The sequence below is a fragment of the Gobio gobio genome, assembly GCF_949357685.1.
Source record: "Gobio gobio genome assembly, chromosome: 20".
Classification (NCBI taxonomy): Eukaryota; Metazoa; Chordata; class Actinopteri; order Cypriniformes; family Gobionidae; genus Gobio; species Gobio gobio.
The window spans coordinates 20,774,164-20,793,672 of NC_137113.1; the positions used below are offsets into that span (position 1 = coordinate 20,774,164).

At 37.8% G+C, this 19,509-nt stretch overlaps 1 protein-coding gene across 7 annotated transcripts in view; it reads right to left on the reverse strand.

The window, feature by feature from the left end:
• The window catches only part of arhgap12b (Rho GTPase activating protein 12b), a 75,236-nt gene that overhangs the window by 15,462 nt on the left and 40,265 nt on the right, over window positions 1-19,509 (reverse strand). For 4 of the 7 annotated variants that reach the window (XM_079800988.1, XM_079800985.1, XM_079800986.1 and 1 more), the window contains exons 3-7: window positions 4,597-4,857; window positions 3,499-3,639; window positions 3,338-3,418; window positions 2,508-2,633; window positions 77-148 (exon numbers count right to left, since the gene is read on the reverse strand). In XM_079800988.1, coding sequence (XP_079657114.1) covers window positions 77-148; window positions 2,508-2,633; window positions 3,338-3,418; window positions 3,499-3,639; window positions 4,597-4,857 — 681 coding nt within the window. The remainder of the gene's footprint in view (window positions 1-76; window positions 149-2,507; window positions 2,634-3,337; window positions 3,419-3,498; window positions 3,640-4,596; window positions 4,858-19,509) is intronic. The other 3 variants (XM_079800990.1, XM_079800987.1, XM_079800989.1) reach the window with 1 other exon arrangement.

Below are 19,509 nucleotides of genomic sequence, written 5' to 3' on the forward strand. Positions count from 1 at the left end.
TTTCAATTTGGGAAGTGAAGAAATCAAGAAGTCTGTAATCACATCTGATTGGTTACAGCATAATGAGGCGACTAACTTCTCTGTACAGTGACAGACCGAAGCCCCCGGTGAGGCGTTTCACGCTGAACCATCTGTTTTTGAATGGCAGCTGGAATGAAAACCATTGTGTGACAAAAGAGCAAGATGATATCAGGCTTGTTTCATTTAGCATCTTTAAAGAACCAGCATTACTGAGTAAATACAAAATACAATACAAAACACATGCACTGAGATTAAGAACTGTTAAAAGCCTCATGCTCTCCTATAGGAAATATATTTGGTATGTGATAATCTTCACTGGCATCTGTGTGGGGGGAAAAAATTACTATGCCTTCTAATTGGCTTTTAGGCTACATTCTGGTTTTCATAGTAAAACATGTGAGAGGGCCTGAGTACGGTGGCCCAGTAGTGCACAACACAACGCAATATAAAAAGCAAACATAAGTCCACAACACAACGAAAACAAGCCACAACACAAAGAAATCAAGCCACAAAAAGTACATTTAATTTATGCAAATTATATGTTTCAACTTGGTGGAATTGGCAGACGTTCCCTTAGCGCCGTGTCAGCGGGTCAAAGTGTTCTTGAGTATAAATATGCAGCTATAATGCAATTTGAATTGATATTTCATGTCGATATACAATTGCACACTTAAAACTGATCGTAGAGTTTAAATATTTGTAAGACTGGCGAATCTATAGAACAACGCAAGGAGAACTAACTTTAACGCTCTCCGAAAGTCCCATAGTGGTCGGGAGCATTTCCGTTGTGTTGTGGCTTGATTTCGTTTTGTTGTGGCTTGATTTCGTTGTGTTGTGGCTTGATTACGTTGTGTTGTGGATTTATTTCTTTATGTTGTGGCTTTTTCGTTGTGTTGTGGCTTGATTTCGTTGTGTTGTGGATTTATTTTGTTGTGTTGTGGCTTTTTCGTTGTGTTGTGAACCTATGTATGCTTTTTGAATTTCGTTGTGTTGTGCACTACTGGGTCACCGTACCTGAGAGTTATATAAATGTCAATAATAGTCAATAATAACAATAAACACCTAAAAAGTCATATTACACACACACACACACACACACACACACACACACACACACACACACACACACACACACACCCGACACACACACACACACACCCGACACACACACACACACACACACACACACACACACACACACACACACACACACACACACACACACACACACACACACACACACACACACACACACACACACACACACACACGCACGCACGCACACACGCACACACGCACACACACACACACACACACACACACACTCACATATATATTAGTGGTGAGCATAGATTTTTTTTTTTAATCTAGATTAATCTAACTGTAATCTTGGAATTAATCTAGATTAAAATGGCTCATTTGAATTCTGCCGAAGGCATTCAGAATATGTGTGCTCGTAAGTGATCGTTTGTCTTTTTGTAGTTTGAATAATAAATAACTTCTGTCCCTTTAAGACCTGACGCACGCATGGATCCCAAACACTGTTCCTGTGAGTTGGTTACGACTGTTTACGTTAAAACTCACCAAGATGTGCATTGAGACATTTTTGAGTGTATCTGACCATTAATAAGTTGGAAAAATGAGCTAATTTTTGCACTTGTAGCCTATGTCAGAGGCGGCTTTATTACGGTATGTGTGTGTGCACTTCAGATGAGAGCGCGAAATCTGCGGGAATTAGTAGAATTAACGTTATGTGCAACCCCGCGCAAAATTCAGACCGGTCACACCAATACTAACACGCGGCCATGAGGAAAAATCCAACAGAAAACCCGTTCGCAATGTTCAGAGGATTAAACGGACTGAAGGAGAGGAGGCGGGTGCGTGTCAACTCGCTGTCGGTCGGAGAGGAGAGCGCAGCTGCATCGATAGTACTGTAGAACATGAGTATCGTATCCTTTCAGATATTTCAGTATCGATACATATCGAAATATGGATATTTTTGACAACACTAGTAACGTTAGGCATACACACAGGTTCGAAGACTCGTTCTCTCGCCCCTTCAGTGCAATTCGGCTAGGTTGGCTATACATCCGCACTAAAATATCAAGGTGAAAGTCATCATAGCTTGTGTAGGATAGGCCCAGCTCCCAACCCAACTTTGAGAATAGATTAATGGCGATATTTTTTTTTAACGCCGATAACGGCCCACCACTAACACAGCTTTTCCAACACAGGAATGAATTACATTTTTAAATATTTTCAAATAGAAAACAGTTATTTTAAATTTGAATCCTATTTCACAATATTTTACTGCATTTTTGAGCAAATAAATGCAGACTTCTATCAAAAAAATCTTACCGACCCCAAACTTTTGAATGGCAGTGTATGCATTTATATATATTACACAAAAGAGAACTGTCTTGTGATTGCTGTGTTTGGTTGTGTTAAGGAAGAACATTTGTTTGTGTCTAACAACATAGACGTACCTTATCAGTGATGTCCAGCACATATGTGCTGTGTCTCCACTTGGTCAGCACAATGGGCTCCTGCTGCTTCCTTTCCAAACTGTGACTCTTAGGAGCTTCTCCAGAGATTGGAGGAGAGAGATTATACTGGGAACAAACAGGAAGTAGGAAAGAGAGAGAGAAAGTGTTAAAACCATAGATTAAAACCAGGGCTGGAAATGGGGGGTGAGGGGGTGACTCTGGGGGACTGAGTCCAGGAAGTGAATTTCAAGGGGTGACGGAGTTCCAGTTTAAAATGTCGAGGATTTCCATCCTTTGTCCACAATAATAGCCTCCAAATTTCATAAATATAGTGGGATTTTCCGCATCTATTTATACACAATTCTACAGGAAATTCTACAATGTTTTGAAGAAACAAACACTAACTAGTATTGACTATCGGCAGTGATAAAAACAAAGAAAAGAATATCCACTGAGGTACCTCTCTCCTCACCGTCCACAGCACCATGTGCGGTCAGATCCCCTCCTCCGAACATAAGCCCGCCCCCGCCACATAGCCCTCCAGAGTACAACATGTGTTTGTATATGTTGGATGAAATGCGTGTAAAAGAATGTGTAATAAAAGAAGAGCGTGCGGTCCGACCAACGGTGTCCACTGTCCAGCAAAACTGGTGTGCTAGAGACACTGATCTCAACTAACTCGATTAGGGAATCAGGGTTACTTTTAGATTTTCCCGGTAAACCTCCTACTGTCCTGGTTAACACTAGAGCTAAAGCAGGCAATGAACACTACATGACTTAAAGACAGGAGAAAGACTGTCTGGGTGAACCTGTGAAAAAGTTTAACTTACTTTTGGTAACTCCCATTCTGAACGGGATCCATCGGCACTGTAGTAATAAGGCCGTCCTTGCTCATCCACATGCTTAATCCACTGCCAAACAAAGAAAAACATCTGTTACACTGTTACATAACAAGAAGAGATTTTGGTATGCAAGCAGCTCTTTTCAGCACCTTCTCATTGGTGTATTCAGACACATAGAGTGTGTGCCCATGTTCATCCAGCTCCTCAGACCAGCCTCTAGGGGGCGATCCATACTGACTGTCTGACTGACTGGAGTGTGTGCTGGGACAGTTCTCCTCAGATGACAAATGCTAAACAAGAGAAAAAAAATGCTATCATAAATAATAATTTAAACAAAAAGGGCATTAATTTATGTAGCTTCGACAGTATAGCATGGTGCTGAAAACATTGTCAACGGTTTTTATTTCCATGAAATAAACTAGTAAAATGTGTTCTTCAAATGCAATGTAATGTCGCTTTAATAAAAACATATACAAAATTGTATAAATGTTACTTGTAAAAGTATCATTATAAAAATCTATTATTTATGTATAAATAAATAACATCATTATTATTATCATTATTAACAGTAATAAACAATACATTATTACCATTTAAAAAAAACACATTTTAATAAAAATTCGTATTAATGTATTTTAAATAGGCTAAATACAACAACAACAACAACGGTGACAGTTAATAAAATAATTTAAAAAAAAAAATGTTTAAACAGCATCTGTAACCGGTAATATTTTAACTGATAAACAAAATATACCATGCCCCTCTTCTATTATACCTAAATTTAAGTTATGTTTTCACCACTAGATGGCAGCTATGGACAATGGAAAGAGTGAAACTTGGATCGAAACTTCAGATAAGGCTGTCCTAAATGAGCTCGGGAAACAGGTCAAACTATTTACTCTCGTAAACATGGACATACATGATAGCTTTTACAGTATCCAGAACAACTTAACTGACACTACTTTTGTCATTTGAAATAATAATCCATAATAACAGCAATATCCGCTGAGAACTCTGTTCCGTCTGAAGCTGGATCAACTGCCTGTTGAAGCTTAAATATCTGAACAGCATTTTTCAAAGGCTTAAATATAGACTGAAGACCTACTTCAATTTTGGCCTAGTTCAAACTTCCACATGCACAAGCATGTGGGCACACAGTCACACTCACATTAGAATAAAGATGGTGTTTTACATGAAATGTGACCAATATGGATTTTTCAGTGGACATTTTCCCAGTTGTTTGTTACCTCCATGTCTCCAGTGTTGGACGTGTCCCCACGGCTGACCCCGTTGTCTCGCGAGCGGGGTGGTTTCCAGGTCCTCTCCTGAGTCGTGCGGTTGTAGTAGAAGTTTCTTCCACTCGAATCTTTGTGCGTTTCCCAGTCGCCAAGGATGTGCAGAGGGGAGGAAGTGGGAACAGGTGGGAGAGATGACTGAGAGATCTTCAACTCCTGGAGGTTTGTGTACACGGGTGACTCAGGTCGACCCTGTCCGGTGGGAGAGATGCCCTGTGGACAAAATAGAGAAAGTTTGTCCAATTTTGTTTAGCAGCTTAGATGTGAATGTCTCAAAAAGATAAGTGCACACATCTGCCAAAGCAACAAAAGCAGCTAATAAAACTGTGATTGATTCTTCCAGGCAGTGGAGAAATTCTGAGAGACTATTCACCAAAATTCACAGGGGGCTCCAAGAAACATCTGCCAATTATTTTATTGATGCATTCATGGCTGACAACTGGCTGGACTTTCACACTGTGCATTTAAAACAACTCATGTAAAGCATGGGGAGAATTCAATAAAGTTTAAAAATTAAGCATGGGAATATTTGCATATGATTTACCAAGAAAGAGACAAGAGAACAATGGGAGGAGCCAGTTAGAAAAGCAGTATGAAAAGATCCAGACATCACAAAATGACCATCTGTACTTCATTTTTTAAGTGCAATCTCTGACTTAAATATATTAACCAGTCCTGGCAAACACATAATTCATAATTTTTGTCAAAGTTGGTTTGGAAAAATGTTTCCTAAATGAATCGATTGTAAATGTAATGTCAGTAAAACAGTACAGTAGTTCAGTAGAAATGTCTGGTTAGTACACAAAGTATAGAAGTCAGTCAATTAAGAAGTCATTCGCTCTTGCAGTTGTCTGAAAGCGTTATTTTAGAAAGTCTCTTCCTCATTACTGTAAAAGAGACGACATCCTCACTGCTGAAGGCGCTGTTATTTTGGTGTAACCCATTGTGAGATTCAGCGTAATGAAAACAAGCCACACAATACATAGCAACTGAAAACTCACATACAGGAAGAACAGAAATAGAAGCCAATCTCTCACCTGAGAGTAACAGAAACTACAGATCCCAGAACATCAACCAAGTCACCAGTGACTACTTGACTTGAAACCCTAATACTGCATCTAGTGATGTGCAAGTTAGAGGGTATTTACAGCATCTATGAATACATACGCTACAATTGGGTGACCCGCCAGGGGTGCAACATGGCACAAGTCTGAGGACCAATCCAACAAAGCAATAGCCCATTGCTAACCCTTGAACAAATCTGACACAATTCCTGTTTTTATGGTAAGGCCTGTTGGCAAAGACCTCAAATAGTCAGAATATTTGGAAGAGGCCTGTTGGCTAATCCATCCTGTCATGCATGGAAACATATGGGACTTCCTGTCATACTGAAATAATAAGGTTTATCGTGATAATAGACTCAAAGCTGCTCTAACATTTTCCAATGTCCTGTGTGACTGCGTGGCGTTGGGCAAAACATTCCAAAAGAGAATCCCAACGTTACATTCATATAAATACATTTTGACTGGCAAATATTAATTCATTTGTATAATATCCACTAAACTACACTGCGCTAGTTCTCTTTCAGCTGACATAATAAATGAATATTTTATGTCCATATTTCTTTATTTGGTAAGTACAGTAGCTGTGGTTTGTGTGTGATCAAGACCAGCTAACTTGCATAACTCTTTAATTACAAATTACATTAAAAAAAGAGAAAATTGTTAAAACTATTTAAATATTGGAATAGCAAAAAAGCCAAGAAAATAAACGCTGCCAATTTTTAAAGGCGGCGGCTGCAGCAAACCTGATTATATTTGAAACATCTCTTTGAAAGAGTTGCTTCACACAGCAGGTGAAGAAAGAAATAAACTGCATTACAAATACAATATTAAATTACCAAAGAAAGACGTATATTTTTAAATTATATAAATTATCAATAATTTAAAGTATGATATTACCAATTGTGTATCGTATCATATCATATACACTTGAAATCAAACATTAAAGCATTACATTGGTAAATTTCACCTTCTGACTCCTGCTTGTCTCTTGAGCTGTAGGTCTTTTTCTCTTCAATCTAATGGCGATACTGACACTCTCCACCGAAATATCTACATACAAACCTCAACCCTTGTTTGCATATCTGTCTCTGTCTCTTGCGCTGTCTCAACCACATACACAACGTATCTGAAAATTAATAGAATGTTAGAGAGACCAGACTCTACAGGATCTTTTCATAAGGAAGATGACCCCCAAATAAGCTCAAACAGCAAAGTTCATTTCACTCAGTGTACAATGTTGCGTGCACAAACAGAAAAAAAAAGATGAACGTATTCAAATCCATGTTCAGCCACATGCCTCCACATGGAAATCTGTAGAGCACACCCAAGAGGAAATGCAGAGCACGCACATATACGTGGTAACAGCTGTGAGTGTACATGAATTAAAACCCCCAGGGCAGAGGGAGATTTGAGTATGGACTCTTAATAAATGCAGTCAGGTTGCAGGTTATGAAGTGTGTCTTTAAGCAAGTATATGAGATCAAACTGAAGAACTAGTACACATGAATGCCAATTGGTTTCATGTTATGAGAAGTCTGTTGTTCCAGAGATGTTTTCTGATTAGATGTTCAGATATGGATGCTAATGAAGTCCTTTGTGGTTACTAGTCACACACACAGAAATCTGATGGCTTCTACTCCATACTCGCCTTCTCATTCAGACAGCACAAAGGTACAATAGATGCAACGGCACCAGTCACTGTATTGTTGGTTCTGCAAGCTTTTGTTAAGTTTTCTTGAAGCAAGAAAATATTCTTTCATCTTTCAATGAATCTTCATCCATTCATGCATATGTCCATCATCCTCCAAGTGCCAACCACTCCTTTATGCTTGTGGTACATTATGAGAGCTACACAAATCATAATTGACATACATTTATTATATTATATTATATTATATTATACACCGATCAGGCATAACATTATGACCAGGTGAAGTGAATAACACTGATTATCTCTTCATCACGGCACCTGTTAGTGGGTGGGACATATTAGGCAGCAACTGAACATTTTGTACTCAAAGTTGATGCGTTAGAAGCAGGACAAATGGGCAAGCGTAAGGATTTGAGTGAGTTTGACAAGGGCCAAATTGTGATGGCTAGACAACTGGGTCAGGGCATCTCCAAAACTGCAGCTTTTGTGGGGTCTTCCCGGTCTCCTGTGGTCAGTATCTATCAAAAGTGGAACAGTGGTGAACCGGTGACAGGATCATGGGTGGCCAAGGCTCATTGATGCACGTGGGGAGCAAAGGCTGTTCCAATCAAGCAGACGAGCTACTATAGTGCTCAAATTGCTCAAGAAGTTAATGCTGGTTCTGATAGAAAGGTGTCAGAATACACAGTGCATCGCAGTTTGTTACGTATGGGTCTGCATAGTCGCAGACCAGTCAGGGTGCCCATGCTGACCCTAGTCCACTACCGAAAGCGCCAACAGTGAGCATGTGAGCATCAGAACTGGACCACGGAGCAATGAAAGAAAGTGACCTGGTCTGATGAATCACGTTTACACGCTACACCATGTGATATTTTCCCCCATCTAGCGGTGAAAAGGTATATGACCATCCAGTGAATATTAGTTTCTATTCCTCTCAATTCCGATTTCGTTTTAACTCCTACGGTGGCCGATTTAGTCCAAGATTAATATGGCTTCCAGTTCGACCTCGTCCACATTCGACACGGTGCCATTGAGTGTTAAAACGGAAAAGGCGAAGCTTGAATTTACGGGTATGTCCCTCTTTGGCTTATGTACTTTCAAGATGGGATAACCTTAACTGCCTTCGTGCATCGATGTGCCTTGGGCGCCCAACACCCTGTCACCAGTTTGTGGTTCGTCCCTCCTCGGACCACTGTTGGTAATTTCTCACCACTGCTGACCAGGAGTATCCCACAAGCCTTGCTGTTTCAGAGATACTCTACTCAGACCGTAATATGATCCACATGGAGATCTGATCACATCAACAGAGTCCATCTGTGATTACATGAAGAAACAGAAAAAAAACTGAGATAGACTAAATCCAGAAGAACTGTAGCAAACAAGATGCTTGATGAAACCTTCCTGCAAAGCTACAGTACAGTGAGAAGTTTTAAAAACTTGTGTAAAAATACTGTAAAGTGAGGATGCTTTCAAAAATAATGTCATAAATAGATTTTATTTATAAATAGAACTAAATCAAATCAGTATTTGGTGTGACCACCCTTTGCGTTTAAAACAGCTTTTGTGCAAATTAACTAATTAAATAACTGATGATCTTTACAACAGAACAGCATCAACACTGGTCAAACTGAACAACAGCAAACATGCATAATTTTCCTGTTATCACTGTAAAGCTGCTTTGAAACAATTTGTATTGTATAAAGCGCTATATAAATAAAGGTGACTTGACTACTGTATATTCTCTAAAGCACTATATCAGATCCTCTGCTGTTCTCTTCTTGTGATTGGCCACTAGGGGTCCACATTAGACCATTAAACTGTGCGCCAAAGAAGGATTATGTGCAACATGGTAACCTGCATTCCTTTCCCTCCTATGAACCTCACCAGTGTGTGTGTTTGTGTGTGTGTGTGTGTGTGTGTGTTTCAGAATGAAAAAGAAATGGGACAAAAGTAAAGTCTCCCATCAGCATTTCTATTGGGCGTTGGTCTTGCAAAGTACTTTGATTAATGCTGACATTGCTATACATTATCCTCTTCGTAACACTGCTCACAAAATAAAAAAAACTAATTGAAATTAAATATTGATTTGATTATAAATAATTGTATTAGCTTACTTAGAGATTAAGGCTCAACAAGGATCAGAAACTAACACAGCTATGTAGGCACTTTGCTGTCTGAGACAATAATGATTTATAAAGTTCAGCGGTCATTATAGAACAATACTTGACAGCAAAATTCCATTACTGACCAATCAGAAGCAAGTATTTCAAAGAGCTTCCATTAAGGTTATTTATGCCATGCATGAATTTACTTAAATGCCTTTGTGTGCTAAGCTGGGACATACTCTAAGATGGTTACATAACAGAATAAGTGTGTGTAAGGTACAGTGCAGTGAGAAAGAGAAATGAAAAGACAATTTGAAAACTTGGTTTCTTTATGGATGTGCTTGTGTGTAGGACACAGGGGTGTTTTCTACACAAAATACAGCCTTATAGCCACACGAGAGGAGGCAGGGCCTGTGATTGGCTGATTACCCTGGCGACCTTGTAATAATTGCTAATTACAAATAGACAGATTTCACTAGGTTTTGGTCACTGGTGAAACATAATGGCTCTTTGTAACTATTTTACAGTTTGGTGAATTGGTTGCAAAATCTCATTTGTTCATTTTCATACAACCTGCTAGTTATTTAGGGGTGGGTATAAAAAAAAATAATTAAAAAAAACAAGAAAAAAACATACGATTTGCCACCAATTTGCCAAAATGTAAAACAGTTACGAATTGCCATAATATTCAAAATCACCTAATCTTCAAACATTTTCTCATGAGATCGTGTTGGTTCAGTAAAATTAAAGCTTAATCTTCATACTTGCAGTTGCAGCTTTCATGACACTGAAAAGAATTTGACAATTAGGAATAATATTAGTAATAATAATACAAAAAAGTGTTCAGGCCCTAATAATAATCTCCCATTTATCATAATCATATCGCTCCCTTTGTTTTAGAGGGAACAGACCTTTATCCCTTCTCTTCTTTTCTCCATCAAGAACTACCCCTTACACAAAGAAAGGCCTATATCACTCTCTTTCTCCTGGACTAAGTATGAATGACCAGTATAACCTACATTTCCATCTGACTGCCTGCAGTCAGGATGCATCCACTCAGGCACACATTAGCACATCTGTGACATATGCAGGGCCACCCAGTCACCTCCCCCAGAGCCCCTGGAGCCACATGGATGTGTGCTCAACCGAACATGAAGTCTATATCTACAGTATGAGACCACAGTATCTACTGCAAGTGTGTCACAAAGGACACAACCACACACACTCGAATCAATAAGTGAGGCTCCAGGAAGGCTGATTTAGCCGACAGCAAACTTTATGGGGAATTTTAGCTCTGTTTCACACCTCAGTGAGTTCAGAAATGCTCAAACTCTAACAGAGAGACAACCAATTAACCTTTAGGTCTTCGGCACAATGCTGCACAAGCACACACAAACAGACCTTCCTGCGCTCATCGCTAATGCTGATGGTTTCTGTAAGGCTCAATGAGAATATGAAATCTCAGTCAGAGCAGCATGAAGAACAGCTGTACACTTTCATCTCTGAAGCACTGCAACAGATGTTGAATGGGTACAAATGGCACAAGAAAAAACAGACGGAAATCTATCTATCTATTAGAGCTGCAAGATTCTGGATAAATTGAGAATCACAATTTTTTTCTGTTTCAAACAGTTATCACGATTCTCCCACGATTCACTTAACAAAATAACATGTAGTTTACTAGAGGTTCTGACAAAAATGTTAATTGCTGCAGTCTATTTAAAACATTTAATTAATCTGAATGAATTATAAAATATTTAAAAAAAAATGATTCAATGATTCTTATATATATATATATATATATATATATATATATATATATATATATATATATATATATATATATATATATATATATATATATATATATATATATATATATATATATATATATATATATATATATATATATATATATATATATATATATATATATATATATATATATATAGCATACTTCACTTGTTACTCATTACTGGACAACTCATTTTTGAACTAATCTCTTGAATGAATGATTCAATATTTTTTAAGTCACTTGTTGTCATCTACTGGTGTACCGATATATCGATACAAACGTTTCTGTAGACATCTATCTATGTAAAATTAAATATATGTACATATATATTAGCTAGACAGGCAGACAGATTGTATGTCTTGTCCATACAATTAAAGTCAGTACGATACAATGTTGTTTTGGACCCCACTGACTGACTTTCTTTCTTACTTTCATACTGATTTTCACTGACAACAAAACAAAAAAAATGGACAAAAAACACTGAAACATTCTTCAAAAAAAGAGAGAATGTCATACAGGTTTGTGGCAGCATTACAGTGAGTACATAATGATGATTACATGAGTCGCATACTTAATCAGTGAATGTGGCAGTCAATATGCATTTCTGTGATTGCGCAGAAGTGTGTATGTGTGTCTGTGTGTGTGTTTGGAGAAACCTGCAGGCAGTGTGCTTTGATGGTAGTCCCAAATCCACTACGGCAGACGGTGTGTTCCACAATCATGCAAATCCCTGTGTTCTCATTGGTCCCTTCATCTCCCCAAAAACCCCTATTAATTATTCAGAAATGTTAGAGAGGACTCCTAGTGAGCAACACTCTGTTCTCTGTGCTCAAACCACTGCTTGTGTGTAAATGCCCCACATCTTCAACCTACAGTCTGTACACACACAACTCACATTGCAGACCTAAAGATGGTCTTCATTGTTAACAATTCATGTTTTCCATTTTCCTATTTTATAACTTTAAAGTTTTTGGAAAGACATACTTTGGCCATTATTGCACTTAAAACGACACTACTAGCTTAATGCTGCACAATACTAACCATTATTATAGATATAAGATAATTCCACAGACAAATACTGTTTACATAAGACCGCAAATGAAAAAATAGGGAAGGGGAGTTCAAAATATGGGGATGGCTGTCACCTAAATTAGCTTAAGCCAGTTTTGGGGATGATGCTCCTGGACAGAAGGGCTGGATTGATGATTCTTCCTTTATCTCTCTCTCCCTCTCTTCCATCCCCCTTATCCCTCTCTCTAGATTTCTCTATTTGTGTTTCCATGTGTTGACGGATGCAATGGCTAAAAAATGCACTACTGGAAAACTTAATTGAACTGACACACTCAAGTATAACTTTTCCAGTGTTTATATTTTTTTGTCAATTTAACACATTTTCTAGGAGTTACAGTATCTACAGAAAAGCAGGCTGTAGCTTGGGGGGAAACTACAAATCCTGACCTGTAAACTCTTTAGCCTGACCTTCAGGGATAAACTCTTCTCTTGATTCATGTAATGGGGTATGCATTGAGAAGCATTGTCAAGTAACTAAAAAGACTACCTGATACCAACTATTGTTTTCAAATGTTCTATTAACATGCAATTTGTTCCAAAAAGCAGTAAAGAAATTGGACTTTTTGTCACCATATATGGTGCATATGAATAACTGAGGCCAGGACTCAATGCTAAGGATTTTTTCTACTGGCTAGGTTGAGCCAGTATTTCAAATTGCTTATTAACTGGCCCCCATCACAAAAAAGTAATACAGAAATAAAATACAACAAGCCTAGTTATTGTTTTCATTGTTTTTGACCCATGTAACCTTAATAAGGTTATGACACCAAAACTACTAGCCTAATTCATATACATTTCAAATATTGTTAAATTAAACAGTCACTTTAAGAAATGCATGGATCTAATATACTGTTACACATGGATTTTATTTCTCAACTGTTAATGTTCACTTAAGACATAACAGACAAGGGCTGCATCTGAAATCGCATACTTCCCTACTATATAGAAGGCAAAAAAAATCTGCCGTGATTAAGAAGTGTGCATATGATGGACACTTTACTATCCCATGAGGCCACGGGAGAGGATTTATGAATGGCAGTGAAGTTACGCAACTGACGCTGGTAGGTCACATGACAATGACAACATTGCGAATGTAGTAGGTCCAGATTACATTCATAACACACATACTCATAACTATATAGAACATACTTTTTTAGTCAACCCCCTACAATGCGAGTAAATCCCTCGCATATGAGAGTAAATCTTCACTCTGGGCAACTAAATAATATCTATCATTAGCCATTGGCTAATAAATGCTTAGATTTTACTCGCCAGTGTGTGTGTTAGAGGCTAAGAATAAGTTTTGCATTGATATATTTTCACTCGGAGAAACAGTTTTGCTCTCCATCAAGGGAACAGTTTTATTCAGTTCAGCTCAAAGGATGCGCAGCGTGCCTGTATTTGACGTACCGTAAACTCACTCACCCGCTCACTCACTCACTTCAGTTTGTTTGGAATTATTCAGCTTTTAAGAACAAGCAGAAGATATGCGGTTTCTCCGGTATTAATGCGCAAACGGCAATCTCATTGGCTGGTGCCTTCACCATTTTGATTTCAGCAAATCAGTTTGAGTGAATTAGTAGAATTAGTATTATTATTATCATCTTCTTAATAATTACTTTTATCTTTACCATTATAATTTTTTACAGAAACACTGAATGATCAACAATATCTTAAGCACCACCACCAGTCCTAAGTTCAGTTAAAATATCAAATATGCATTCATACATACATATATATGTTTTTGACCCATGTAACCTTAATAAGGTTATGACACCAAAACTACTAGCCTAATTCATATAAATTTCAAATATTGTTAAAGTGAACAGTCACTTTAAGATATATATTTATATTAGGGCTGTCAAACGATTAATCTCGATATATAATATAGATCTCGATACAGATGTACATTTGAATACACACACAAATATATATTTAAGAAATATTTGCATGTATATACTGTGTATATATATTTATATAATTCATATTATATATAAATATTTTATATAAATATAAAAAAAAATCTTAAATATATACGTGCATGTGTGCGTATTTATATACACATATTAATTATACACAGTACACACACGCATATATTAGGTAAACAAACTTTTATTTTGGATGCGGTTAATCGCGATTAATTGATTTGACAGCACTAATATAAATAAAATAGTATCATAGAGAGATATAAGATAGACATCAAAGAGAACTCAATTTAGTATTTGCGCACTGGCTGAGATGCGGCTTTCTGGGCGTGCACTTCAGATGAGTGTTGCTCACACAAACTTCCCAAACAGTGCACGATAACCGAATTGAATTCTCTTTTGCGTCTTGCGCTTGAATACTAAAATTGACAAGGCTTGAAAATACTTGCAAATGATAAACTTTTGTGACAATGCAGCACTGGTCCGATCGGGCAAGTGATAGACAGTTCCATCAACTGTCCCGAGCATCATAGATGATTCCCTGACACACACTATGGGGTTAACAATGGTCTGTACAAACTAAAAAACACATTTGCCATGCACACACATGGATAGGTTCATAGCATTAAGGTTTTATTTTACTCTAATTTACCGAAATTATCACCGCTATGCTAATAGTTTGATTTTATGTGCCAGAACATTTAAATAATTTGAGTTCTAAGATAATTGAATTAGTTTTAATCAACTAATTGTCAAAGAAAATCAGGACAAGGACATTTATAACATCAAACCACCACCAACAACAACAACTAGAACACAAGTATAGAGATCTATACTCTGATATACCAAAACGCTTTAAATCATAGAATACACTAATGGACTTGACTTGAGGCCAGTGCTTACTCAACCAAAGAAATTATCTTTATCAAAACACAACATCCAATCGAATTGACCCAAAACACTTTTTAAAAGGTAATGGTAACGGTTCATAATCATAATTGGATAGTTTTTTTTTTACCAGACTTGCTGGTGACCTGAGATTCTCTGCTGTGCTTTTTTTGTTCTCACCTCCCTTCAGGCAGTGAGAAACTCACCAAAACCCATTTATTTGTTACATCAAGACTGCAATTGTATTTTGGCTAACTTACCAAAGACCTTTATCAAACATTTACAAAGAGCTCAGAATGCAGCACAAGAGTGCTGACTCATACTAGACTGAGGAATCACTTAAATCCTTTGGCTCATTGGCTGCCAGAACTGATCGCAGGATTCTACATTTTTAAATGTCTTCACAGTTTTGCACTTACACACCTCAGCAATATAATAATGAAGCACTTGAGACCAATGTGTAAAAACAGCAGATGGGCTGAATGAACATGCAAATTCAATTTCTGAAAACAGGCGGCACTTATTGAAAAGTAGAAATACAGTTACCTTGGCTACTATGGTACACAAAGCAGCGCTGCCCAACTTTGTTTCCAACTTGCTTGTTACACACAAGAAAGTAAGTACATTTTCCAAACAGACTTTCAGGCTAATATTATGAAGCGACGAGAATACTTTTTGTGCGCAACATTAAGGTTGAACCCCTGTCACATGGATTATTTTAACAATGTCTTTACTATTCGGTGCCTTGAAAGTGGTGATTATGTTGCAGCCTATGTGGGGTCAAGAAAGCTCACGGATTTCATCCAAAAGATCTTAATGTGTGTTCCGAAGATGAACGAAAGGTCTTACAGGTTTGGCACAATATGAGGGTGAGTAATTAATGACAGAATTTCCATTTTGGGGTGAACTAAACCGTGAACAGCCATTCATTAAAACTAAAATGTTTATCGCACCAAATTTTCCCATCAAATATTTGTCTTGATGTGAACAGGCCATTACACTTGCTTCTACCTAAAACTCGTCCAGAAATATCATCCTTTATATTCACTATTGTTCAAAACTGTGAAAAACAAGCAAATATATGCTTTTTTTTTGAGAGAGAGAGAGAGCCTTGTCAGATACCCTTTTACAAATATAAACTAACAAATATATGTTTTGCTAAAGTTTTTATTTTTGAAATAGTTTTTTGTGCTATAGTATTCATAACACTGCCATTTTTGCATTCATTTTCAATAATTCAACAGTCTGTCGCTAATTACTTCTTTCATTTTCATCTTCAGTGAAGCATTTTAAAAGGTACTTAATAAATAAAGCTTTGCTTTGTTTATCTACAAAGGGTAATATTTCAATTTATCATGCATAACAGGAAGTATTAAATAACTCCACATAATGTATTTTGATCGTATCTGTTAGCATAAAGGAAATGCCTTCTAAACAGATACTTTCCTCATTCTCTCCTACACACTTAATCACAGACTGATAATTCAGACAGAGTAGATTTGTCTGAACTGATATTGAAATAATCTGGTCAAGGTGAATCAAATTAACGACAGGTCAAACATCAGTGTCGGCCAAACAACCTGACAACACACATTAAATGCAATGATGCAATTGTTGCATCCAATAAAATAAATCCCAACTGTGTGTCCTAGACTCACATTTAGCACATGGCTTGTTAACAAAGGTGCCAAGTCATTGCAGTGCACTTGGTGTGCTAGATCACTATGGCTGATTTACTCAAGTGTTGTTCCCGGTGTTGGTCCGTCACCCCTGTACACACAAGCACAGCAGGGTTAACGAAACGCCTTAGACTCTCGTCGAACGTCTGCCACATGGACTAAAGGAGATGACGGCTCTTGGTACAGAGAGCACAATAGCTATTCAGGCAGGGCTGCCCTCAGAACAACTCACAATGACTCAACAAAGAGGAACAGAAAGATGAATAGACAGAGAGAGGCGATTCGGGAGAGACACAGGCACAGCCAAAAAGAATTTTCAAAAGTGTCACTTTCTCAACACAGGCATAGACGAGCAAAGACTTGTGATTTCAGAAATACTTCTGAAATAGTCTGGAAATATTAGGCTCTGCATTGGAAACAACCAAAAACTTTTCTTTATGGCAAACCGAACAGCATGTTTGAGGGATTGTGGGAAGGGAATTTCAATTATGCAAAACTTTAGGAGAAAGACATTCCCAACGCTCAACACAGCAATATGATGCCATATGTTAGTGGTGCGGGACACCCATTCCTGCCCAGGACAAGACCTTTAGCAGCAGAAATAGACACAGAACAATGCGTCTTTCTCACGGTGACCACAAAGCCACCGTACTTATGGAACAAAGCTTAAGTGTGAGGACACTTGGCCAAATGACACGGGTTAATCAGCAAAAATACGTCAATGGCCGCAATGACGCAACCTGCACTTGCCTCTCGGTGCTGCTCTCCGTTCAAAAAACAACTGACATCATCCTTCTCTCCTACACACTGTCCATTTCTTGTAGGTCAAGTTATGTGTGGGATTGCACCACAAAAGTACAGGGTATTCCAGTCATGAAAGAGGTAGACAGCATGACAGTGAATTCCTTGTGTTTTACTACAGAACACTTCAGCAAAATAAAATAATAAAATAATCATACCATACATACACCAAAACTACATTTATTTGATCAAAATACATGAAAAAAACTGTAATATTGTGAAATATTAATACAATCCAAAATAACTTTAATATATTTTAAAATGTAATTTATTCCTGTGATGCAAAGCTGAATTGGCAGACATACTCAAATAAAAGAGTGTCACATGATCCTTCAGAAATCATTTTAATATGCTTATTTGCCATTCAAGAAACATTTCTTATTATCAATGTTGAAAACAGCTGCACAACTTAATATTTTGGTGGAAACAGTGATGCATTCTTTTCCAGAATTATCTAAAAAAATAGAAAGTTCAAAAGAACAGCATTTATTTGAAATATAAATCTCTTTGCTTTCACTTTTGATCAATTTATTGCATCCTATTATTCTTTGATGAATGAATGGTAGTGTATATTATTAATATTATTACTAATATATCCAACATATATAATATTTTATTATTATTTGATTAAATTGAATTCAATTTAAAGAAATGTCACAATTTAAAGGGACGATGAATTACAAATATCATACATAACAAGAAGCCACACCCTTAATTGAGAACCTAACCTACATTAAACGTCTTCCGTTAATCTCAGCATTCTCATTTTCCCCCTTCAGTGCTCTGACACTCACCAGGTAGTGTGGAGATCGAAGGTAAGAGAACATGTCTCCAGTGGGACTGGGGCCAAAACTGGCCCCCGCAGTGAAAGTGAGGTCCTTCTTGTAGCAAGAGGGACAGCGAGCGATACAGAGCAAGAAATAAGGAATCAGAGACAAGACAGTCACGACTTTCTAAGTCCAAAGCCACAAAGAGGCAGGCACTAGGTGCTTAAAGAGAGCATCTTAGTAGGTTAAATATAGAAGCAGTAGAGTTCTCTTTAAATAGGCTCACTCATTAGGACACTGGTCTAGAGTGAAAGAGAGGGAGCAAAGTAACCGCTAAGAGAAAGCATGACAGGGTGGCCTTGCACGCTGATGGTCTCCCAACAGAGGTCAGAGGTTACAGCACTGGAGATCAATGGAGATGCAGTTCACACGCTCCACAGAGAAACGGTGGGATTTCAATCGCCATGGTTCCTGTTCATGAATCTGTCAGGGTGTACGTTTGAAGCTCCATTCACACTGACAGTGATTAAATCACTAGAGGTCACCAAGTTACTGTGCTGTTGGTTGCTTTTGGACATTACTGCAGGAACCAACTGTTTCAGGTGGCGAACCACATGAACTTCACTGACCAAACTCCCACTGGTAGTTGCCAATTTTATATTTCTTATCAAATTTAACTCTGCTAAACTTTGTTGGATGGCAATTAATGACTTTCTTGTGGTCTACACATCACTGTCAGTGTAAAGGCTTGATGACCAAATTATAACATCTACAGGTACAATATTTGTAGGTCGATGCACTCTGTTATCAAAACATAGCTCTGTTTGTTTGAGCATCCTAACCAGTCTGACATAGCAACAGTGGCTTAACCAATAGTGTGAGTTTGGGGCGGGGATTTATTTTTCAACCAATGGCACCGAGGGAAGTGTTTGGGGAAACCTGTTTAAAAACAGTCAAAGCTTGTACCTGCCTTGAGTCAGCAGTTTTGACATTTCATTGGCTGGGCAGTTGCCATGCAGGGCTTTGAACAAAAGAACAATGTTGTGAGTCCCCTGTGTGCCTGTTCAGGCTCTTTACCATAAGTCTTCTGCTGATCATTTGCACATGGTCACGTCTCCA